This window comes from Capricornis sumatraensis, chromosome 5 (assembly GCF_032405125.1).
Source record: "Capricornis sumatraensis isolate serow.1 chromosome 5, serow.2, whole genome shotgun sequence".
In the NCBI taxonomy this organism is placed as follows: Eukaryota; Metazoa; Chordata; class Mammalia; order Artiodactyla; family Bovidae; genus Capricornis; species Capricornis sumatraensis.
Genome location: NC_091073.1, coordinates 73,101,704 through 73,127,931, shown reverse-complemented (window position 1 = coordinate 73,127,931; position 26,228 = coordinate 73,101,704). Strand labels below are relative to the sequence as shown.

At 41.3% G+C, this 26,228-nt stretch overlaps 1 protein-coding gene across 1 annotated transcript in view; it reads right to left on the bottom strand.

The window, feature by feature from the left end:
• The window catches only part of JAZF1 (JAZF zinc finger 1), a 332,121-nt gene that overhangs the window by 43,491 nt on the left and 262,402 nt on the right, over positions 1-26,228 (bottom strand). Inside the window, exon 3 of the mRNA XM_068973410.1 lies at positions 4,770-4,966. Coding sequence (XP_068829511.1) covers positions 4,770-4,966 — 197 coding nt within the window. The remainder of the gene's footprint in view (positions 1-4,769; positions 4,967-26,228) is intronic.

Here is a 26,228-nt window from a genome sequence, read left to right as displayed (position 1 = left end):
TGCTATCTGAACGGTGGAGTGGGTTAAAACTGAGGGTTACTGTGAATAAGAGTAAACCACAGTTCCAATAACTTAATGACTTTTTGTGTTTTGGGTTTAGAAGTGTCAAGTTAGCAACTGAGGCAGCTAAGTGGCTGCAGGTCTAAAGAGTTTTTAAAAAGGTATTAACATTACCATATGTAAATTAGATAGTCAATGGGAGTTTGACATATGACATATGGCACCCAAAGTAGGTGATCTGTGACAACCTGGAGGGATGGGGTGAGCAGAGAGGTGGGAGGGGGTTCAGGATGGAGGGGACACAGGTATGTCAATGGCCGACTCATATTGATGTATAGCAAAAAACATTACAATGTTGTAAAGCAATTATCTTCCAATTAAAATAAAATTTTAAAAGGTATTAATCTGTACATGGGAATTAATAATGTTGTTTCAGTAGGGCTGGTGCTAGGATTAAGTAATCATACATAAAGCATATAGTAAGCATACATAGTAAAAAATCTAGGTTGCCTTTCCTCAGTAATTATTACTACTTTTAAAGGAGAATGGTATGAACTGTTTTAACATTTTATTTTCAGTGAATTCAATCATGTTTATCTTCACTTTTAATATATATGTTTTTAATTTAAGTATAGCTGATTTACAATGTTGTGTTACTTGAATTTTTCCCCCCAGATGGGCCAAAATATATATGCAAGTATTTTCCAGGAGAGACTATGCAGTGCTATTATAACCAGAAATCCAGCCAACACTTTCCAGCAAAGTGATTCAGTGATACACACACACACACACATATATATATATCTTTTTTAATTTTCAGATTCTTTTTGGTATAGGCTATTACAAAACACTGAGTATGCTTCCCTGTGCTACACAGTAGGTCCTTGTTGACTATATGTTTTATACATAGTAATCACATATATCTTTAATTCTTTACCTCTATAATTTAAATCAGGGGCTGGCAACTATGACCTATGGACTAAATCTGTAAATAAGGTTTCACAGAAACTTTCCGTTTTATAGAACTCAGACTGTCCACTTGCAGCTCTATAGCTGCTTTCACTGCTATGGTGGCAGAGCTGAGTAGCTGACACAGAGGCCCCCGTGCCTTCATAAAAAACAATGTTGACCCATGATTTAAACCATTCAAAGCTTTTCTTAAGTGAACACTAAAAAATACATTAAAAAAGAATACAAAGCAAATAAAGATAGGAAATGAAAAAGTTGAGAAAAGAAAATTTCTCTAGAGTTTTAGAAATCACAAAATCAATCTTAATTCTAAGAATTCCTAAGACATACTTGAAACTCTATGATGAAACTGAGATCTGATTCTGTCTAGTCAAGATGGTATATTTTAGAGAATACTTTATAAATGAACTTTCCTGCAAGATGACTATTACTTCTGCACCAGGAATGCATCTTGAATATGAAACTTGGAAGAGTGAATTTAGGAGGTAGAAACATGGAAAATTATTTATAACCTGGCAATGAAAGTGACTGAAACCACATTAGTCAGGCAAAATAAGCTGATCTCTCTAACTACAGGTAAAATAACATTTCAAACATTGAAAAATGTACACAATCAAAATTGTACAGGGTAGGGGTTTAAGAAACCATTTCCCCTGCTAATTTTTGATGTTTACATGGAATGTTCTTCAAGCAGCAAATAACTTAGCAATGATCTTGACAGACTGAAAATGATACATCTTTACCACAACATAAATTAATTCTCTCAGTAGGAAATTGCTAAAATAGACAAGGTGTCAGAAAGATTTCTTTATGTCTGAAGGAGAGGAAATGATTCCATTTCTTCCAAACATTCTTACATGAAAAATAATAAACTCTCACTTTTAAACTTTCTTTATTTTCATGGGGTTCTAAAACTCCCATTACTAATTGGGGTAGTCATAGTTATCTGGTATTGGCCATGAGTCAATCCATATTAAGTCAGGCATAAAACATACCCAAGTATAAAACTGTCCCCATAATTCACATGGCATATGAATAAATATTCATAGAAATGCTCAGAAAAGAGAATCGAAGAATCACACTACATTCTCATGGCATTCCTTAGACTTACCAGTAAATGTTAGCAGAAATCCTGGAAAGTAAATCTTCACAGAAAGACATGTAAGAGAAACATGGTGGTCTATCTCAGGGAAGGGAAAAATGCCCACACAAATGAACCCAGTTCCTCCTGTATAGAATGATCTCCAATTCTATTCCTGAAACAGCTAGTTGAAAACTGGACCACAGGGACAAACATTTACTGAATGTTCAATGCGTGTGTGTGCAATCACATTTAACTCTCACACAAAAACCTAAATAATGGGTATTACCAGTGATCTGTAAGGGGCAAAGCTCAGGTAGGAACTCTGTCTGCCTCCCACACCTATTCTGTGTTCAAAATACCCAATCCTGATGGAACACAGGGTACCCTCTCAACCATAAGCCCACCGAGACGCCCCTAGAAAAAGAGCGCCGATAATCAGAGTAACAAGTTTGAAAGTTTTCTAAATCCTCCTCTTGGAGAATAATAATGTATTATATTAAAGCCCTGTATTGAATAAACCAGTTTACACCACCCTTATGGGCAGAAAGTGAAGACGAACTAAAAAGCCTCTTGATGAAAGTGAAAGCGGAGAGTGAAAAAGTTGGCTTAAAGCTCAACATTCAGAAAACGAAGATCATGGCATCCAGTCCCATCACTTCATGGGAAATAGATGGGAAAACAGTGGAAACAGTGTCAGACTTTATTTTTGGGGGGCTCCAAAATCACTGCAGATGGCGATTGCAGCCATGAAATTAAAAGACGCTTACTCCTTGGAAGAAAAGTTCTGACCAACCTAGATAGCATATTTAAAAGAAGAGACATTACTTTGTCGACTAAGGTCTGTCTAGTCAAGGCTATGGTTTTTCCTGTGGTCATGTATGGATGTGAGAGTTGGACTGTGAAGAAGGCTGAGCGCCGAAGAATTGATGCTTTTGAACTGTGGTGTTGGAGAAGACTCTTGAGAGCCCTCTGGACGGCAAGGAGATCCAACCAGTCCATTCTGAAGGAGATCAGCCCTGGGATTTCTTTGGAAGGAATGATGCTAAAGCTGAAACTCCAGTACTTTGGCCACCTCATGTGAAGAGTTGACTCATCGGAAAAGACTCATGCTGGGAGGAATTGGGGGCAGGAGGAGAAGGGGACGACTGAGGATGAGACGGCTGGATGGCATCACTGACTCGATGGATGTGAGTCTGAGTGAACTCTGGGAGTTGGTGATGGACAGAGAGGCCTGGCGTGCTGCAATTCATGGGGTCGCAAAGAGTCGGACACGACTGAGTGACTGAACTGAACTGAACCTTTGTCTAATCCATCACACTTTCTCAAACTTATTAGGGAACTCTTTTCCTCAACTTCCATTTTGTGAAAGTCATATTCTGAAGCACACTTTGAGAAACAGGACTGCTGCCACTTCCCTTGATGGGAGCTGGATAAAAGAGAAATACATAAACTCTAAGAGAAAATAAACATTTTCATCCACCATTAAGGGGGGATACTACTGAGGGAGTGATGGCATGATTCTGAATGGCTTCTTTCTGCTCTTAGCATGAACCAGAATCTTTAATAACATCCTCAGAGCCCCGGGCCCTGCAGACCTCCTTGGCCTCATCTAACAAACACCTCACCACCACTTGGTCGACCTTCAGTAACCTGGGATCTGCCAGGTTCCTCTTCATGGAGCCTTTGAAAAATGCTGTCCTCTTGGCTGGATGCTCCTTCTCTCCCTCTTGGGGAAGTCTTTCCTGATTCTGTCAAACCTCTCTCCCATCACTGAGTTACAATGTTATAGTTATTGGTGTATTTCTTTGATGAATGCCTGTCTATACAGGAGTGAGGGGAAATATAATCTCTGTTCTCAGATGGGAAAAAGAAGAGGAGGGACTTTTCCAGCCTCTTTCTACCATCTTCTACCACTGACCAGTGGATCTCTGACTTGGGAGAAGGTTCTGTGCTGCTCAGCTCCGTGCCTGGGCACACGCTGGTCTGCTCCTACACAGGCAAGCTTAGGAGGAACGTTCAGGAATAAGTTCAACTCAGGGAAGAAGTCAGTTGTTACAGATCGTAGCTTTATCCTGCAGTTTAGCCTTATGCAGTAATAAAGTTGATTTTACTTTTTACCTTTGAGTCTTATTTTTCAAATCGCTTCCATTTGGGAGGTGAAGACAAGAAAGAGTATTCCTTTTGGCCCCCTAGAATGCCAACATCTACTAGGCCTCAGCCCATCAGAAAGAACATGACTGGTCTCCTTGGGTTCACTACTGTAACTCAGGCCTGGTGCTAAGAGGGATTCTAAGTTTTAAAAATTGATCATTCTATCACAGAAAAGCTTTTAAACAAGCAAAACTAGGGAGACTGGTATGATGATAAGCCCCTATGTATATATCACTCAGCTTCAACAATAATCAACATATGGCAATAATCAACACAATCGATCTTGTTTGATCTATTTCTCCACTGACTGAAGCAAACCCAAGACATTGCATCACTTTATATGTAATAAACGGTAAAGGCTTGAAAGCATGTCTATAAAACCATTATCACATGCACATTATAAATGATAACTTATTAACTATATCTTTAATAATAAATAGATGAATGAATCAACAAAAGGTCAAAGAAGAGGTGGATCTCAAGCAAGATCTGTGCCTGGCCCCCAATACAGCACGCACGCATGCACGCACGCACACACACACCCCTTAAGGGCCAACCTACTCACCAGTTGGGGTGCTGCTGCGGAATGAAGAGGAGGGGGTGATGGGCGGGGTCACTGGGGGAGTAAGGCTTCCGCTACTGTGGCGAGGTGGCGTGGACACGTTCCCTCGAGACACGGAGCTGGACAAAGTCAGCGAGAGCTTTGGCTGGATCTTCTTCTTCAGAGACTCCTGCTCTCGGCGGGCAGCGTCCGTCATGAATCTGTAAGTGGAAGAGACCATTTGTGGAAACCCATCTACAGAGCAGGAGGAATTATGACTGCTAACCTGAGTGCGACAGATGCTCCCCCCTGGGGTAGGGACTTGTTCACAGGTCAGTCCCAGCTTCACAAACTCAGAACAGCTGCCCTGTTCCTATACGACAGAATCATCTTCTAGCTCCCAAAAGCTCCCTGGGCCAAGCCTCTGTCCTTACTACAGTGCCTTCAGCTACAGGACTGCCTGGAAGGTCCTCTCAATCCTCAGAAAGTACACCTGCTCTCAAAGTTCCCCAACCACTGTCAACTAGAGAGGCCTTCCTTCATCTGCAGCTTGGTAGTGCTTATTGTTTGTGCCACTGAACATACGTGGCTTCGTGAGGACTCGCATTCTTTTTTGTACTCTTGATTCTCAAACAGGTTATCTGGCTTTTTAACACTTTCTTGGTTGCTTAAAGGTCTTGTCTCCCCAGCTACTAGCTGAAAAGAAAGGACCTAAGTCCCTAAAATTTTTACTAGCATGCTGCCAAGCACATCTTAGCATACATTTATCAAATGACCAAACAATTCTGCCCAAGAAGATTCAATAAGAGGGAACAAGCGCAGTACAAGGAAGATCACTGAGAAAGATCTGTTTTTATGTCATGATTTTATTACTCATAAAAGGGAAAGGTGACTTTTTTCGATAGTTTCACTCTGGAAACTTCAAAGCCATATTCTTTCAACACATCTCTTAACTTAGTAATATTCAAGCTTTGTTCTTTTCTCCCGGTTTAATCTAGCATTTTATGAATTCATATAATGAGACTCAAAAGCACTTATGAAATGGTATTTCCTCCCTAAATAGCAAATGTTGACTATGTTTTTTGAAAATTGGGATGGAAAGTCTAGCGAATAGAGTTTATGAAAATATTTAGGTAAATAAAGCATACACTCACGCCCACCACCTATGCTAAAAACCAGATCATAACCATACCTCTCAAGTCCCCTCTGTACCCCACCCTCCCATCAACTGTGTTTTGACTATTTTAATACAATTCATCATAAACTAATACCGTTGTGCTTAGACATGGTATTTTTACCCAACACATTTTACCTTCTGCTTACAGAATTCCTTTATATTTGTCTTCATTACACTACGGCATTTTAGAAATCAATAGATAGTTCTCATGCCTGGTTAAAAGTTTCCAGTTGCTCAAACACACAATGAAACAATATTACAATAGTGTTAGTATCTTAAAATGTCTACTTTTACACTTGGAACATGGATGGCATATTTCCTGAAGGGCCTTTGCAATATAATCTATACGTATAAACTGGATTTTATTTGTTGAACCAAACCATAATAAAGCTATATGCTTTGTCTTGAGCTCTTATGTTTTTGTGCTATAAGATGGTGTTGACTGAACAGGGAGAAAGGAATGACAATGCAAACCAGAACTGTTTGCACTCGGTAGCCAGGTATTCATTTATTTTCAGATATAAAGTTGGTTCTACTGCTCTTAAAACTGCTTTTTCCTCTCCTCATAAACCTCTACACTTAAAATATGGACTGTAAAGTAAGGAACTATGCTTTCTTTTATTATTTAAGCACAACTGCTAACTGCATAACCCGCTCCAGTGTTCTTGCCTGGAGAATCCCAGGGATGGAGCAGCCTGGTGGGCTGCCGTCTCTGGGGTCGCACAGAGTCGGACATTACTGAAGCAACTTAGCAACAGCTAACTGCATAATGCTGACGTCTACCTTACTCCAAGTTTCTTGAGGATGCGCTGCATGTTTATGGCTCTGAAAGCACCAGGTTCATGCCTCATGCATAGCTGACTGGGAATCAGGGTCAGAGAGTGAAGAGAGAGTGTCAGAAAGACAGTCTTGTAAGAGAGAGAGACTCAGAGAGATAGAGGCTTAGCAGTGTCTTCTCTTACTCTGGTTAAAAATTATCAATAGCTCATGGTTTTTATTGTAAAATAAATACTCTCCTACAGTTCAGATATAAAAACAGCTATAAACAACCACAACAATGTGCACACACATATCCCTTGCCTTCACCCCCTCATGGGTTTGGTCAGCTACGGACAGCCATTTATTTTTGGCTTGTATCTGCTAAGTGCTTTCTAGAAGCGAGAACGAGGCACCATGTTAAAAGCATTAAACATGAAACTCATAAAACACTTCTGCCAATCCTTCTCTCCCTCCACCCTCCCTCCTTCTCCCTTGGATTGGTGGTTATGTACTTGCAGCTATACCCATAAATCAGGGCAACCTCGCTATACCAAGATACACAGCTGCAGAATTTATTCCCGGTGACAACATACACACGGAGGGGCATAAAAATGCCTGTAGAACTGGATAAAATTCACCAGTTTCTCCCTGGTGGTTTTGCACTGTTCCTCTTTCACTTATCACCCATGACTTTACCTATTTTTTGGAGACTTATTTAAACCCTGAACTTTTCAAGCAGTGTTCCATCAGTACAGCTATTTGTCAAAAGATCGGTGAATTCCCAATGGCCAAAACCACTTGGGGAGACAAGTTAATAAAGGATCTGATGAGGCAGAATGAATAAAGGTTGTCTGTGACTGTGGTCTAGACTGGACTCAAGTAAGTTGGCTCCAAGCATTTTCCATCTTCAGGGGCAGCTACACTGTGACATCCTTAAAGGACCACAGCCCAGACTGTTCCATCATCAGGGTTAGACACATTCCGCTATACTCCTAGAGGAGATGGAATTCAGGCTTGGGAAGTCACACCACCCTGCAGGGTGATGAGTTTTTCCCAGTGGATACTGATTCTGACATGATTGGTGATCTTTCCCAAAGCCCTCAGTAACTGCAGCCAACATGGGGTTTAGAGCAGGAAGGAAGCTGGGTGAGACAGATCACCTTGTCTAGCCTCCTCATTTTTCCTGGTAACTGGGAAATGAGGGGAAGGGGCCTGTGCAAGGTCACTTTGCTGGCTGATGGCAAAGCCGGTATTTGAGAAGTCAAGCTTTAGGACTGAATCAAAAGCTCCTGCTCTGCCAGGCTGCCTCCTACACATCAGAGAACTCTGAGCTTTCTTGTTTTTGCTGCATTGTCATGGTTTTCAAAGCTGAAAGGGGTTAAAGAGCTGAAGCTTAGGGCCTGGGAAAATGCAGGGGTTTACTTGTTGAAAGTGGGGCAACCATTAGAGTGGAGGTCTTTATTCTCTCAGCATCCAAGTTCTGCTGTGTTGCGCCCCTAGGTTCTTGGGGTCTTGGATTTGTAGCCTCACTGGGCTGTGATATGGGGAAGGCTGGCTGTGCCCACCTCCCCAAATTCTTTCTGCTTTGCAACAGGAACTGTTCTGGTCTTGTAGCAGTAGTGTGCTAGTGTGGGCTCATGCTGGCTTGTGAGAGTTGATCATTAAATTTTTAGGGATTTAGGCCATTTGATAAATATACCTATTATCAAAAATTAAATCATGTGAAGTTAAAATTAAAACAAGTATATTAAAAACAAAGATAACTCAAGATTTATTAGTTCTTATTGTTTTCTTCCATTTTACTATTATCTATGCTATTGAGGTTATTTACATTAATAAAGTTGTATCTGTTTGGTAGAATTACTATATGATGCTATACAGCACATTACTTCCCTACTCTGTGCAGTGAAGTAATGCTGGTAGCCTGACATTGGCCATGATGGAGTATTTACACCGTGGAAATTGGCAAATATTACAAATTGGGGTTTTTCCCCCTACCCCAAGAGTCAACTGTTAAACACTTACCAATATACCTACAGTTATTATTATTATTTTAATGTGGGGGAAAAAGCATTTGAACCAGGCTCCTTGCTTACCTACTAAAGGAGCTAATCAGGGAAGCAATGAAGGATGGATAAGGAAAGTTTCTTTTCCTTTTTAAAAGTATAAAATAAGACCTCTCATTAAAGAACACTTACAGAAGATTTTTCATGGATTTGTCACTTGTGCTTAAAAACATTTAAAAATGTGGTAGTACACACACAAATTGACTATACATATTTTAAAGCACAGTTTAAGGAAGAATAAAATGACAATCCATGTACTTACTACTCAGCTTATGAAAAAAATTTATCAGAACACTGGAAATTTGCAGATACAACTACAGTTGATTTTTCAGGGTATTTTCCTTCTGGTATTACTTTTATACACATAAAGAGAACTGGATATTTCTTAAAGGGAAAAAAAAGTCACTTGAGGGTTCATTCACTGTTGACTAACAGCCTGGAAATCTGTGGTCAGGCAAAGTCATGTTTTCATTTTGAAACTGAAACTGCCATAAGATTAATTTTAACTCTCCTACAAATCAGAAATGCCCAAGTTACTTTAATTTAATATGGTCATTTGTAGTAATATTTGTTATTGCTTGGGGAAGTACATATTCCTTAAGTAAATTTTCAAGACTCCATTATAAATCTTTTAAATCCTTAGACCACAATGTTCATTCAGTCTGACACGTTAAACGTGGAAACATGAATGTAACACCACCGGGGGAAAATGTCAAATTGCTGGTCCACGGAGACCAGTTTCAACCACAAACTCAGGAAATTTACAGAGTTGGCTGGAGCCTGGGCAGGTCCCCTGCTGCACCTCACTCTCGGGCCAAACACCTGAGCCCACGCGTCTCACTGGTGCAAAACCACTCGGCTTCCACCGGCTCTGGAGAACCCAGCGATGGAAGCGACCACTCGAAACTCGAGTCTCTCTCAGAAGAACTTGAAAAGGATCCAAGGTCTGAGATGCACGGTGTGGTTTCATGGTTATTATAAGACGCTGGAAAGGGCGTGTGGTCCAGACGCCCCAAGCTGTGTGTCAGCGGGCTCGCGCTGGGGTGAAGAAGCGGGTGGCCTCCAGAAGCCCCAGTGCTCCCCTTGTTCTGCCCCTGATTTTTCTTCTTGTTAAAACTGAGGAGTTTCAGTTTTATGGGTAAAAGGAACATATCACCTCTAGGTTCCTTCCCGGCTCCGACAGTCCATGATTTCAGCAGCAGCATCGGGCTGTGTTTCCCAAACTTGTCTTTGGCCTCAATCTGTTATAAGAAAGCCTGTACACACATATGTATAATTAGGTCCACAATCTATAATTTTGAAATCTCCAGGGCTCTGAAAGCTGGGAAATTTCTAATGTTCAACAGCAAAATTCATGAGGAAACCAACCATGATGTGAACTACATAAAAGCTGTTCATATGCTTTATTTATTGTATTTAGTGTGAATATTCATATACTTCACTGAGGAAACACAAATGTGTTTGATTACATGGGGCTGCCCTGGGCCCTGTAGGGAGCGTTATCTAATAGGCAGTATTTGTACCATATTGTCTTTCTGAAATTAGAACAATTTTGACTTGTGAAACATGTTTGGGTGAAAAGATAAAGAAATTTTATGTAAGCATCTGAAACAAAAATTTCATGAAATAATCCTTATGATATGTGATACACTCTGATATTTTTCTATTTCATTTTAACCAAATATCCTGGTCACGACCTCCACATTAATTTCTTGACTAACAGGTGATAGATTAACTGGTGATAGACCACAGTGTGAAAATATTCCTGTAGCAGAAAATATTTGTGTAGCAGTGGGCTTTGTAGGGAGACTGTTCAGATGCTAATTTCTCCTCTATGTTCTCCGGCTGTGTGACCTTGGGCATGTTACCTAATCTCTCTGTGCCTCAGTTTTCTTACCCATAAATGCTAAAAATACTCAGGACTGCTTTACAGAATGCAAAGATGAAGTGAATTAATACATGTAAAGCACCTGGAACAGAGCCTGGTGTTTGACAAACATCATGTGAATGACTCTTGTTCAGGAAATCCTAACTCACAAATCTTTCGTCTCTCAATGTAACATCAGCGATTTACTGACATTTTAATAGTTACTTCTGAGCTAAACTACTGAGTATTATAGGATACGTACTACCATCATGAGTTCTGCTGATTCTGAAAGCAATGAACCACCTTCACTGATTCTGCATGCACTGATTAAATGACTGCTTCCATCATAGGTAAATTTGAAAAAGGTGGTAACAGTAACCAGAAAACAAACAGAAAGCTCCTCTCCTTTAAGGGCAACATGCTGGAAGCTGGGGCATCTATAAAACCACACGCCTCCTCTTCTTTACTTCTCCCCCTTAATCTCTTGAGAAGAATCCATTGTAGCAGGGCAGGCAATGGGAGACATTGCTACTTGATGCAAAGACATCTTTCTATGCAATGCAAGGCTGCCCTTTACTTGGGAGATTCATACAGCTACACCAGGCTCAGATTTGGTTCACAACCAGACCTCTGTACAAAGCACAACATCCAACTACGTCATTTAAAGTTCAAAAGCTTTGTTCCACCTTTTCAGTGGCCCTTTGGGCATTAACATTTTTTTGGTGAAAACAAGTTTGTGAAACCAAGAAGGCCTCTGAGGAAAGCCATGAGGAGCTGGCAGACAGACCACGATTCTAAGTGCTCTCTAATCTGCTAACTCACTGCTCCAGACAATGGGATCTCTGACCTGACAGAGACAACAATCAATCTTCCCAGTGAAGAGAACTAAGGGATTTTCCTTTTCTCTAACAACTACGATGCAAAATTCAGGACAAGGATGGACAGAAAGCCAGTTAGGAAGCAGAATGATCCATGCTTGTGCTGAGTTGCTCAGTCGTTGGTGACCCCAGGGACTGAATTCTGCCAGGCTCCTCCGTCCATGGGATTCTCCAGGCAAGAATACTGGAGTGGGTTGCCATTGCCCTCTCCAGGGGATCTTCCCAACTCAGGAATTGAACCCAGGTCTCCTGTATTGCAGGCAGATTCTTTACCATCTGAGCCACCAGGGAAGCCCTGAATGATCTGTAAAGCATTCAAATAGAGGCTATGGGAATAATGGGTACATTTCAGCATGTGATCATGTGTGGTTGTTCTAGGTCTCAAAGTAATGATGAGTTTCCGAACACACATCTGCTAATAAATTCATGGGGCAGCTCCTCTCATTTTAGCAACTTCAAGCCTCAGTGAGGTTGAGGGGTGTTTCGTTAGAACAGCTGGCAAGTGAAACATGACCTGCTGGCAGCAAGTGGAGTGACTGCTTGTCTGTGACCCTTGATTTTAAGAAAAGGACTCTTACTGGCGATTGGGGGAAATTAATAAATAATAAATGTTCTTCTTTTCAAAGACAAAAAACAATGTGGACTCCCAAAGAACACTAACTTCAGAGAGTCCCTAGTAATGTTTCAAACAATCGTATATTCATTTCTCATCTCAGAGCTATTTCTGTCTTCACCATAGGAGGCCTATGGGGTGGATTCTGAAGCTTCATAAAATTTTTTGCAGTGTCACCAAAACTCAGAGCTTCTTTTAATATGCTGCTATTAAAAATTTAGTGCAAAATAATAAAACTAAAAGTAGCACCACAAAGGAGATCCAACCAGTCCATCCTAAAGGAGATCAGTCCTGGGTGTTCACTGGAAGGACTGGTTGAAGCTGAAACTCCAATACTTTGGCCACCTGATGAGAAGAACTGACTCATTGGAAAAGACCCTGATGCTGGGAAAGATTGAGGGCAGGAGGAAAAGGGGACGACAGAGGATGAGATGGTTGGATGGCATCACCGACTTAATGGACATGAGTTTGGGTAAACTGTGGGAATTGGCGATGGACAGGGAGGCCTGGTGTGCTGTGGTTCATGGCGCTGCAAAGAGTCGGACACGACTGAGCGACTGAACTGAACTGAGCACCACAAAAAAACCTACACTGTCTGTTCAGATCAGCTTGGTACTTAACTTATGAGAGTTTTGAGTATCTGTGTATGAGATTTTTCATCTGATATTCACAAGGGTTGTGGACATAATTTGTGAAGTTCCCAGCCAGTGTATCAGATTTTGTTCTTGGGTATCAAACCAAAACTGACAGATTTAAGTGAGATACTTCCCACATACCCTGCTCCACCTTCTTTCCTAAGTTTATATCTGACACATGCAGGAGGATATAGTTCCTGGACTTGGAGGAGTAGCTCCGGTCTAAGTTGCACAAGATAGATCAACTCCAGGGAAAGTCAATTTTGTATCAGCTAATTTATAAGAGCAGCTAATTTATAAGAGTTCACTGTATTTTGGGGGACAGGGAAGAGAAGAGAAAAGAAGAAGATAAAAGTGATCTTACTCTGATCTACTCTCTTGACAACTATATTTTCTTTTTCTTTTTTTAAGGGCAGTTACAGTATGGGCTGAATGTTCTAAAACTTTCAAAATAGTTAATAAACTCACATTCAGTTGCCCATTTTTATTGCCAAGTGGCATTCCTTATCTAACTACCATCTAACTTTACTAGCTACTCATTAAAAAGAAAAGGCCACAGTAACATAAAATATAGAAAGGACATAACCCTGGAATAAAATAATCCTTTCATGAGCAAGACCATCATGAGATTATGATAACAATAGGACAGAGAGGAATAAATTTACTTAAATTTTTTAGAGATGCAGAGAAGCTACAATATAAAATTTAGTTTTATTATTTTGTAATCACATCATATGTACACTGTAATACACTGTTTATAATATGCAGTTTATAATTATTCTCTAGATCTAAGTTATTTAAAATATCCAACTTTATTTTTTATCATATCCTTTGCTAAAATTCAATTTCAAGGAATGCTGACTAAAATGGACCCATTAACATTAAATTTAGACGGAATCATATGCAATATGCTGGCACACTGAAAGAAACCAAATGCAAGAGCATCCAAATCCAGGAGTTTCTCCTTTCCAAGAGCTGGGAGAAAGGACACAGAGAGGCTGGATGCCCCTCCTCCAGGGCCCCATACACCCTAGGCAACTTGGAAACTGCAGACCAACAGAAATACCCTTATGAACAGCGTCATTCAGAGACTAGCAAGCTGTCTCTGAATACTACTTAGGAATTATTATTATTATTATTTTAAACCAAGAATCTCTTTCCTGGAATTTTAGCACTCAAATGAAATTCATGCACCGAGGCTGAATAACTGCAATAATGAACAAAATCTCATCCCTGAATACTACTACTTTTTATATGCCCAATAAATACTGGGTATTTTCTCACAACTAAAGAATAATATAGTTAATCTATTATTCCTTAATGAAAGCTCTGGTTCAGGTTCCAGCAGTCATGACCTAAAGTCACAGGTCAGCATAAATTATCAGTGAAGCAATTAATTTTGATTTACTTTAGCCTGAATAGAGTAAACCATGGTCTCTTTCATCGGCAATGCCAAGAATAAAAACCACTTCTGAAAATGACGCCCACAAATCTTTGGTTCAATGGCCAACTGGAATATCCCTCTCTTGGCAACTCTCTACCATCCTTTCCATTCCTTTCTACTCCCATCGAATTGGAAATGACTATGGCTATTTCTTACACATGGTTTTCATTGCTAATTTGACATCCGTGTAAAAACCAATGAACAAAACAAAGAATTTGCATTTTATGAGGTTTCGTGGTACGAAATTACAAATAGCATTTGAGTTTCCTTGTTGTGCCTCCTCTGGAAGCAAATTAAATGAGTTATTGGTGGCTTCCATGTAAACTGCTAATGAGATGATGAATAACTCTCCCCCTAAACTGAGAGAGGTTTAAAAATTAAAGAAAAAAAAATTGATTTAGGGTCTCTGGAGTATTAGTTCCAGTATCATTAACAGCTGTGAACTCAGCCTGGTTGAAAGTCTGGCTTCTGGGGGCAAACTCTTAATCTGATTTAGGTATGCAAGGGCAAATTATTTACCCTTGCTTGTCTTGGGATTCTCATTTATACAACAAAAGTAAGCCTAATGCCTGGTGCCTTCAGTCTGCATGCAACATAGGAGACAATGGATTCGATCCCTGGGTTGGGAAGATTCTCTGAAGGAGAAAAAGGGCAACCCACCCCAGTACTCTTACCTGGAAAATTCTATGGGTAGAGGAGCCTGGCGGGCTACAATTCATAGGGTTACAAAGAGTTGGAAATGACTGAGTGGCTGCCCCTGACTCTTACCCAGGAATTATGTTAAAAATGTAACCACCGCCTAATTGGATAATTCCTAGGTAAGAGGTCATTTGTAGGGGGTAATCTATGCAGTCCAGTCTATCTAAGATGGACTCAGGCAGATATCTAAGTCTGGGGTGAAAAGTCTGTCTCTGAAGAAAAGCAGTTCTCTGACCATCCACTTAGGTCACTTCTTCTGACCAGCTGGGCTGGGTGACAGTCAGCATTTGGTTAAGACAAGTGACTTGGAATGAATCTAGCTCCAGGGGATGGGGTGAACTGGAGGGCTCTGGTTATGGAAACTTCGGGTTGAGAAAGAGGAGCACCTGAGATGAAGGGGACTCAATGTCAGAGGAGATCTCACACAGTGAGGGTTGATGTCGAAGGTGGCTTGTTCCGTGCCTCTGCTGCCATTTAGAAGCCACTCAGCCCCTAAAAGCCACTGCAACTCCATCCCAGAGCTTTTCCCTCTGCTGCTTATGGATTCAGCCTCACAATCTTATCATCAGGTCCTAGGTTGCCACTCTGCCCTGATTATGGTGATATGTAGTTTGAAAGTCTGTGCCATCTCTGACTTACATACTTCCCCCAATATCCACTGGTATTTCCACTAAGATCCTAGCCGAGGCATATCCAAACTCATTTGGTACATATGTTACCCATCCTCAGAGAAGCAGGGAGCAATGATGGCAGACAATAAACATAATAGCTGAGACAGAAAGCTGACTTTATCCAAGACAAAAGATGTCCCTAAGTGAGGAAAGGATATTAACCACACATTCAGATGACTGCATGCATTCGTGAATACAATTACAGGGCCAACAGCTCACTCGAATTTATTTTCGTGTATATGTGACTCACTCAGAGTGTCAGACCAACATTGTTCAGGAACAGGGTGGAGTCATCAGTTTCCTTTAATGGATTAATTCACTTAGGCAATGAAACTATTTTGGAGGCAAATTCAGCTCTATACATGTGCTTTTACAAGTGTTGTGCTTTTACAAGTACATGCCTGAGGACATCACAAGCTTACAAGACTTCAAGTTTCATGGGCTGTGGAAGGTGATTTTTTTTTTTTCCAAGTGATTTTTTTTCCTTTTGCTGCAAGAGTTGAGTTAAGCTGCTTCTGGACTAAAGGGTTTGGTGTTCCCTGTTTTCTAGGAGATTTGTATCCGACAGATGCATTTAGGTATTTGGTTCTTAAGTACACACACATTTGAGGACTGAATAATCATTTTAAAAACATCACAGGGATATGAACGTCTATGTCTCTTCTTCCTGCTTGATTTAACCCAAGCAGTTTGTGAATGCTAAATATACTTGGTAAACTGTAAACTGTGAGTAAATGCTGGAGATGAAGAGGATGAGGGGGTTGAAGATGACAACAATTCAAAAATTTTTCATTAGAGATCATTTAAAAACACAAAAAAGTAGAGAGATTGGTATGACGAACTGCCATGTTACAACATTTCGCCATCTTGTTAAACTTTCTCCCCTCCCTCCCTTTTTAGGCCATGATTATAATCCTTCACGTATCTTATTCATGTTCATGCAATCACTTGAAAAATATATACAGATAAAATAACTGGAAGAAGAATAAAGCAGAATGGAAGAGAAAGAAACAAAAAACTTTCAACATGGTCCCTGGGCAATATCTAATGAAGATTCAAAATGAGTTAGATGGTTTGTGACTGCCATCTCTGACACAGACACAGCTAAACTATAATGCTTGTGAAGTTGAGCACTATTATACACAGTATATATAATATACACTATTACATACACATGTATACATATATATATGTTGAATGACACACCAAAGCTTTATTAATATGCAAGATCTGAGCCAATGGCTCCCAACTCTCGGCTATAGGGGACCTATCATAGTGCTGAATGGTGCGGTGCTTTGAACATCATAATGGTACTTCTGGTGTCCTTTAAATTTGGGAGGGAGGAAAGGGAATAATACAAAATTACTAGTCATCATATTGTTTCAAAATTAATTTGTATTTACAAGATTACCTAATCACTTTTCTCTCACATGTTCCATCCCAAACATGCACTCTACAGATTACTTGGGGGAAAAAAATACAGGGTGTGTGTGGGGGGGTGTGTGTTTAAAATTTTCAAGAATGTCACTGTATTTAACTGGTAATGAAGTGTTTCTTGGAGGGGATTCCAGACCTTCTGTGGATTTATAATGAGCAGTCTTTATTTGCATGCCAAAAGCATGCACTAATCCATAGCATCAGCTGGTTCCCAGAAATACATGCACCCCACAATCCTGTTTATCCTGCTGGTTTATTTAGCAAAGCTTTTCTTCACAGAGAGCACAGGTCCTCATTTCAGGCTGGCCAACCTGATTATTCCAAATCCCTAATTAGTGTAATTAAAGCTTTAATGGATTGCAGCCAGGATATAAACCATGCAGCCCCCCTTTTAAACTCCTTGCTTGATGAGTGTGCAGGCCTGCTCCATGGCAGAGGGCTTCCTGTGGGGGCACTGAGGCCTTGCTCTCCGGAAGGCGCTGGACACCTCTGCTCCCAACGCCCCGGCCATTTCTGATGCCCAGGGAGCCTCTTCATCAGGTTCACACTCACAAACTGAACTGCTCCCACCCCTACCCCTCCAGGATTTACCACAGTGAACCAGAATCTCTCTCCACGTTTCTGCAGATGCTAGCCACTAACGTAGGAGAACAAGTCTAATGTCCTAACTAAAACACTTTTCAGCAACCTAGGAGAATCTCGTTACTAAGAGACCCTGCAGAGCACTCCTGTATTAACCTGCTTTCAGAGTATTGCCCAGAACTTTTCCAATAACTGAAACCCAAAGGTCCACAGCTTAAACCCACAGCACTTTTGGTGTTTCCCACAACGTGTGAACTGAGCCATAATGGCTCTGGTGAGTTCACATCATCTCAGCTGCAGATGGATATTGGACACTGATACTGCAGAAGAGAAAAGGATTTACAATAGGGAAAAAAAGCCTTTTTCAGTAAACTATGCTAGTGAAGTTGACTGCTCAGTCGTGTCTGACTCTTTGCAACCCCATGGACACCAGGCTCCTCCATCCATGGGATTTTCTAGGCAAGAGTACTGGAGTGGGTTGCCTTTTTCTTCTCCAGGGAACTTCCCGACCCAGGGATCGAACCCAGGTCTCCCTCATTGTAGACAGACACTTTACCATCTTGAGCCACCAGGGAAGTCGCCTTGTAATTATTGGGTTGGCCAAAAAAATCGTTTGAGTTTTTCCATACGAAGTAATGGAAACCCGAATGAACATTCTGTCCAACACAATGATACTACTTATTGAATCCTCACAACCACCTGTTCAGGGATTATTAGTCGTCCCGTTTTAAGGTGACAAAATTGAGCTTCAGAGACAACAGAGCCAAATCATTAAAAAGATGCTGATGTTGGGAAAAATTGAAGGCAGGAAGAGAATGGGCTGAGAGAGGATGAGACGGTTGGATGGCATCACTGACTCAATGGACATGAGTTTGAGCAGGCTCCAGGAGATGGTGAAGGACAGGGAAGTCTGGGGTGCTGCATGCAGTCCATGGGGTCACAGAGAGTCAGACACAACTTAGCGACTGGACAACAACGACATCAGGTAGTTTTCCCAAGGACCCACAGCTAATAAACTGCTTAAGAGAAGATATAAATAAAAATGCTCAAGATCTGTGATGCCCGACCCAACAGCCATTAACCCTATGAGGCTACTGCTCACTTTAAATCTGGCTTGTGTGACTCAGAAACTGAATTCCTGATTTGATTTTAGTTAACTTCAATGTAAATAGAATAGCACGGAAAGAGAACGTTTCCATCATCACAGAAACTTCGGTAGGACAGTGCTGAAGTAGCTGATAAAAGTTCAGTTCTGCACATGCTGGGTTTGAAATGGTGGCAGGACATCCAAGGAGGTAAACAAACAGGTAAGCAGCCTAGACGTAGGAGTCACCCACCCAGGAAGGCAGGAGAGCCTGCAGGGAGGCAGGGAAGCACAAGGGTTGAGAAGAGAAACTGGCGGTGGAGGATGCCTACCATCCAGATGGCAGGACGAAGAGGAATCTCCAGTCACTGAGGAACAGAGTTCTTATACCCTCTTCAGGTTTAATAATTTATTTCTCCTCTTACCCTTGTACATAAGCATTTGGACAACAAATATTTTGCTTAAGAATGAAGATCTGCCTTTTGTAATAGAAAAGTACATTTCTTCATTCACGTGATGGTTTGATGCAAAGACGTCAGCCCTTTGAAAGATGCCCTCCAGCTCAGAGCCAGGTACACTATTTGCAGAAAAATGTGAGCCCAAGACACAGCACTCCACGGCTTTGATGCGATGCAGGATGTGGCTCAAATTCAATTCCGAACTATACACAAACTTCCTGAATAATGAGATCGCAACAACTTGTTGGAATGAAAGCTCTGAAGTTCCTTGCTGTGAAGGGACCTTCATTATGATTTTTACTTAAACCTCCCCTTCAGTTGCCTGGGAGAGTCTTCATGAAGTTATCTGATCCAGTAACTTTTCTTACTGTGTAATCAAATTTATCCACAGAGTAAGTCTAATTTTTTTCCTTGTTGGGAATGAAAAGTCCACTCACAATGCCTTTAGTAAGGAGTTTTACTTCAGTAAGATCTGAGACCAAACTTTCTTTTCCCCTGGAGAGAGGGTGAGACACACCTTGGGCCAGTCTATCCCATATTCTTCATCCTATAAAATGATAGCATTTGGAACCCCCACTGACTTCAAGAGGGAATTTCTCATCTACCCCTGCAGTTGTGGGGCTTCCCTGGTAGCTCAGCTGGTAAAAAATCTGTCTGCAGTGTGGGAGACCTGGGTTCGATCCCTGGGTTGGGAAGATCCCCTGGAGAAGGGATAAGCTACCCCTTCCAGTATTCTGGCCTGGAGAATTCCATGGACTGTATAGTCCATGGGTCGCAAAGAGTCGGACACGACTACGCGCCCTTCATTTTCATGTAGTTTGGAGGCGGGTGATGCACAATGGGTGGAAGGAGAGGAGGCAGTGGGAACGTATGAGCAAGGTCATAAAGGTGCCTGCTAACACTGAAGTCACAAAACCCTTGAAATTTAGAGTTCTGAAAAGCCCACTGAAACATTTCAAACTTTTCCCCCTGTATAATTTACAATGAGGCTTTGGTGACTCTTCACAGCGCCAAGTGACCCTGAAACACACAACACAGAATTGGAGAGAGAGGAGTTCTGGGGATTGAAACGCAGGAAGCATACAAACAGAATGGCAGCGTGGCCTACTAAACGGGGGAAAAAACTGGAGGATGCCAAAAGGAAGCTCCCATCCTCCCCACCCTCACTCCTGACTGTTGTAGGTAGTGTTTGCAGCCACACTGCTGAATTCACATACAGCTGGCTTCTGCCTTGTATATGCAATTAACTACGCTTTCTCTGTGTCTGCATCACTCCCTGGGAGAACATGAGGAGTTTGAGAGGAGATGGTCTCTTTTCCAGGATACCTGGGAGCCATTAAGTGGGAAATTCACCTAATGGAACCCCAGTTTTACTTTGAAAGAGTTGATCCATCTCTCGAGGTTCCCCGAGATTGTGTTTCATCAAGCCTAACGGGAGGTCATTACAGAGGGCCGTACATGATTTTTTTTTTTTGGTAACCAAATTGATTTTTCTGATTCTTTTTAACTTTAAAATTTCCACCACCACAATGCTGCATTATTAAGAAAAAACAAAAGTTAGGATAAGGTCATGCCTTTTGGGCAAGCAGGACAGGTGAGGAGAGAGTGATCACTTCTAAGGCCTGGCTTCTCTCGCTCTCTGCCTATAGGCGGAGGAGAGACGTGAACAGGGAGACCCCTTCACAGACAGTGCAGGGTGGACGAGACCTGGGAGACCTCCGAGGGGTACCGAGGGTGCTGGATGGTGGGTGTGCTTCCTGCACTAAAGATGGAAACCACTTGTTGTCCCCTTCAGACTGCATCAGGGTTCAGCTCAAACCCTTCCTTCCCCTCCATCTCCTGCCTAACTGAAAATTCCAGGTGCCCCATTCCTCTTATCTGTGAGCCAAGAGGTACTTCGGCCACTTTCTGACCTGCTCTCCTTTTTTGAAGCCTGATTTCTCTCATTCGTTCTTGGTGAGGTTCTGACTCGGCAGGGGCTGTGGTGCAGAAAGACCAAAGAGGGAACTGCAGACAAGACCCGCGTCCAGCTCTACCGCCTGCTAATCACATGCCTGTGATCAAATTCTTAATTTCTCTGGGTTCCAGTTCTCTCATCTGTGAACTGGAGGTATTACTCATTTATTTATCTCCGCCAGCTTTGGAAGAACGAAAGGTGGTTTCCTGGGATCCATAAAGAACAGTAAAACAGAATGGCGGACAAGAAGGGCAGAAGCGGTAGGGCAAACACGAGGGACGCGGCATAGGGTCAGGGATGTGGCTGAAAGAAATGGGGCTGAGGACACCCTCTGACACAGCCGCCATGTGAGCTGACTGTTCCTGAAAATTTCTGTAAGTTGGAAAACTGTGAACAAATGTAGGCTCCCAGCATTTTCAGCAGCTATTAAGCTCAGGACTCCGTGCTGTGATTCTATTTAGTAAGTGTGTATGGAGGTGCAAGTGCTGAGGGAGACATGGAGAGGAGGAAGCCGCGTCCTGGCTCTCCAAGTCCTGCCAGCAGCCTGGTGGGAGCGTCTAGGGGACAGCGCAAGTGACGCTGCAGCAGAGCGCGGGCAGCACGTCAGAGCAGGACGGGGCTTCAGGCAGAGGCCGTGTGAGGCGGGGTCGGGGTCTGGGCTGCTGAGCGTGTGTGCGGGCCCCTCAGTGTCTGCTTTTTAGATCTGCACGAATTCTGCGTGTGTTCTGTTTCCAGTCTGCATCACTGACTCTCTCGTGTTAACGACTGCCAGGAAAGCAGGCCCTCATGTCTCCTGCTGCTGCTGCTGAGTCGCTTCAGTCGTGTCCGACTCTGTGCGACCCCAGAGACGGCAGCCTGCCAGGCTCCCCCGTCCTTGGGAGTCTCTAGGCAAGAACGCTGGAGTGGGCTGCAGTTTCACGTCTCTTACTAAAATGTAAAATCCTGCTCGCCGGCCAAGGATAGGAGCGGCATAATCAACACTGACCTCGCCATTCTTACTCCATCTCCCATATACATGTACTAGTTCTCAAAAACAACCAGATGATACTTTCCTTTTCACACAGGGTTCTCTGAGCACCTTTAATGTACTTGTTCAACCCTGACTCCATCTCATGCTCAACAGCCTCACAAATAGCCTCTGGACTTTCTAAGACATGCACAGTGCTTGTCTTCCTTTTAGAATCCCTCCTGCCCCCTAGGTTGTTTTTTTTTTTAATCGAACCTGTTTTATTTGGGGCAGTAACAGAGTGCCATTTACTTTAAGAATTTTAGCTGGTGAAGAAATGAGCCCTAAATCTTAAAAGCAAGGATTAGACTAGCCTCAGTAACCAGTAAGATGGGCCACCACCAGCCATTTTACTTACAAACTGCTGTTAAGAGTTTACTATCAGGATGATCCCTTCAAGCAGGCCCTATTAAAAAAATAATCACCATCTGCTCGATTCCCTTTTTTATTAAACTGGTCATTAATTACTGGTTTAACAACTAATTTCGTCTGGGTTTTATTGAGTAATTACAAAATAAACAGGGGAGGGTATCAAGCTTCCTGCATTGCTGAGGGCAGGAATTCTTTATAATGCTATGTTTCAAGGGGGGTTGTAATAAACCACCAAATTCCATTTAATATGGTAATTATAATTCTCAAAATTCATCCTTCCTGTGGTTAACGAGTGCCTTCTTTCAGCTTAGCTCAGCCTGACTTCAGCTTGGATCATTAAATAGCAAACTAGTTTTCGCGCACTGGTAACAATAGATCTTTCATGGGTTATTGCCTAATTAATTGCGGTGCATAATTTGATTGCTACAACTTTTTAAAAATTTCATATTCCAGGTATCATGTAACAATACTCTATTATTGTAGAGTAATTTAAAATGGTATAAATTTTAAAGTTTTGATTAGACCAGGTTTATGATCCTCCATAAGGTAAAGTGCAAAGTTTTACCAATGTTTTTCGACTAAAACATTTAGGTTAAAACATTTGCAACAAGTCATTAATTTAATAACGTGCTCATCCAAAACAAATCATAACTCATTTCTTTTTATTGGAAAAGTAATTGAGTAATGAATAATGAAAATCATCTCACTGAAAAGGGCAGTAAATATGTTGACTTTATTATTAATACTCAATTTTGGTTAATAAGGCAGCTATTAAATTTGAAACATGATGGACTTGATTTATTGACTTTTCCAAGGTAACAGTGAAATATTATCTAGTAAATACCAAAGTTCTTGCAAGAGAAAATCTGATCATGAAACAAATGAATTCAACTGAAATTTCAGCTCCTTTTAAAAACTGTGCTGTGCTTAGTTGCTCTGTCACGTCTGACTCTTTGCAACCCCATGGACTGTTGGCCCTCAGACTTCTCTGTCCATGGGGATTCTCCAGGCAAGAATATTAGAGTGGGTTGCCATGCCCTCCTCCAATGGATCTTCCCAACCCAGTGATTGAACCCAGGTATCCCACATTGCACGTAGATTCTTTACCATCTGAGCCTCCGGAGAAACCCCTTTGAAAACTATTCAATCTCAAACCTCTTATCCCTGTATCTCACATGTTCCTTAAGAGTTTTAATTGTGTATTTACATACACACATGTGCACAGGTATGAGCGAGGTGGGGAGGGGGTCCTAAGACAGCTTTCCACATTACTCAGCAGCCTGCTGAACTGGAATTCTCTGGTGAACCAATATAGGCTAGGTCACTCTTTTATTCTACCCAAAAGGAGTTCATAATAAACTGCCAAGAAGATATTAGTTATACCTAAAAGGTGGTCTGTAGCCTAATAGTCAAACATAACACTTCAGTAATGGCTCAGGGGAAAGAGAAAAATACCCACTCATTAAATGTAAAGGGCACTAGAGGAATGTGTTTTTTAAACTCTTGTAAATACGATTATAGTTGGTTCTTTGGTTATTTACAGCGGTTACGTTCTATAAAGTTCCTGCAAACACTGCATTAGTGAGTACAGAGCCACTGTGTTGCAAGTACTAATCTTGAGTTACAAAGCAACTTTAGTGAGTAGACAAATTCACAAATATGGAATCTGCAAATGATGAGAATTGACCAGACCTTATACCACAAGCCCATATTATTCATTCACCCATGCATTATAGTTGCTTATCTGCTCTAATTCTTTACACTTATAGGACAGTCTTAGCCCCATTATAAGCCTTTTGTGCAATGACATGGCCCAGAACACACATACTTTATTTAGTAAACCCTGAAAATTTTCTGGGAATTATCAAGTTTTAGAAGAATTGGAACACTATTTAAAGGTTCAAGTAATATATGTTTTGAGAACGTTTCAAGTTCTTGTCAAATATTTTCTTATTTCTCTGCATATTTCAGAGAGGGGCCTTCATTTCACACTAAGAGATATTAAGTAATACCCTGGGTTTGTCCAGTTCTAAATGAACAATGATATTTTTGATATAAAAGACTTAACAAATGATTCTTGCCTGTTACCTTCATGGGAAGGATAATTACAATTTAATCTTTGGGTAATGTATAATAACTCGATCTAGCCTTGGAGTACAAAATGAAGCAGGGCAAAGGCTAACTAAGCTTTGCCAAGAAAACATACTGGTCATAGCAAACACCCTGTTTCAACAACACAAGAGACAACTCTACACATGAACATCACCAAATAGTCATACCGAAATAAAACTGATCATGTTCTTTAGAGCCAAAGATGGAGAAGCTCTATACAGTCAGAAAAACAAGACCTGGGACTGACTGGGGCTCAGATCATGAGCTCCTTCTTTATAGCAAAATTTAGGCGTAAATTGAAGAAAGTGGGAAAACCACTAGACCATTCAAGTATGACCAAATCAAATCCCTTATGATTATACAGTGGAGGTGATGAATAGATTCAAGGGATTAGATCTGGTAGACAGAGAACTATGGATGGAGGTTTGTAACATTGTACAGGAGGGCATGACCAAAACCATCCCAAAGAAAAAGAAATGCAAGAATGCAAAGTGGTTTTCCCACTTTCTTCAATTTACGCCTAAATTTTGCTGTAAGGAGCTCATGATCTGAGCCACAGTCAGTCTGTTTTTGTCCTGCATTGTTCAGTTAAGAACTATTAGCTGAGAAAAGAAGACAAGCAAAAGGCAAAGGAGAAAGGGAAAGATATACCGAACTGAATGAAGAGTTCCAGAGAATAGCAAGGAGAGATAAGGAACCCTTCTTAACTGAACAATGGAAAGAAACAGAGGAAAACAATAGAGTGGGAAAGACTAGAGATCTTTTCAAGGAAACTGGAGATACAAAGGGAATATTTCATACAAAGATGGGCTCAATAAAAAACAAAAACAGAAAGGACCTAACAGAAGCAGGTGAGATTGAGAAGTGGCAAGAATACACAGAAGAGCTGTACAAAAAACGTATTAAAGATCCAGATAACCATGATGGTGTGGTCACTCACCTAGAGCCAGATATCCTAGAGTGTGAAGTCAAGTGGGCCTTAGGAAGCATTACTGCGAACAAAGCTAGTGGAAGTAGTAATGGAATTCCAGCTGAGCTATTTCAAATCCTAAAAGATGATGCTGTCAAAGTGCTGTACTCAATACGTCAGCAAATTTGGAAAAATCAGCAGTGGCCACAGGACTGGAAAAGATCAGTTTGTACTTCAATTCCAAAGAAGGGCAATGCCAAGGAATTTTCAAACTACCATACAATTGTGCTCATTTCACATGCTAGAAAGGTAACGTTCAAAATCTTTCAAGCTAGACTTCAGCAGCACATAAACAAAGAACTTCCAGATGTCCAAGCTGGATTTAGAAAAGGCAGAGGAACCAGAGATCAAATTGCCAACATCTGCTGGATCATAGAGAAAGCAAGTAAACTCCAGAAAAACATCTACTTCTGCTTCATTGACTATGCTAAAGCCTTTGACTATATGGATCACAACAAACTGTGGAGCATTCTTAAAGAGATGGGAATATCAGACCATCTTACCTATCTCTTGAGAAATCTGTAAGCAGATCAAGAAGCAACCGTTGAAACTGGACATGGAATAATGGACTGGTTCCAAATTGGGGAAGGGGTATGTCAAGGCTGTATATTGTCGCTCTGCTTATTTAACCTCTCAAATATACCAGACGGTATCACCCTAATGGCAGAAAATGAAGAGGAACTAAAGAGCTTTTTG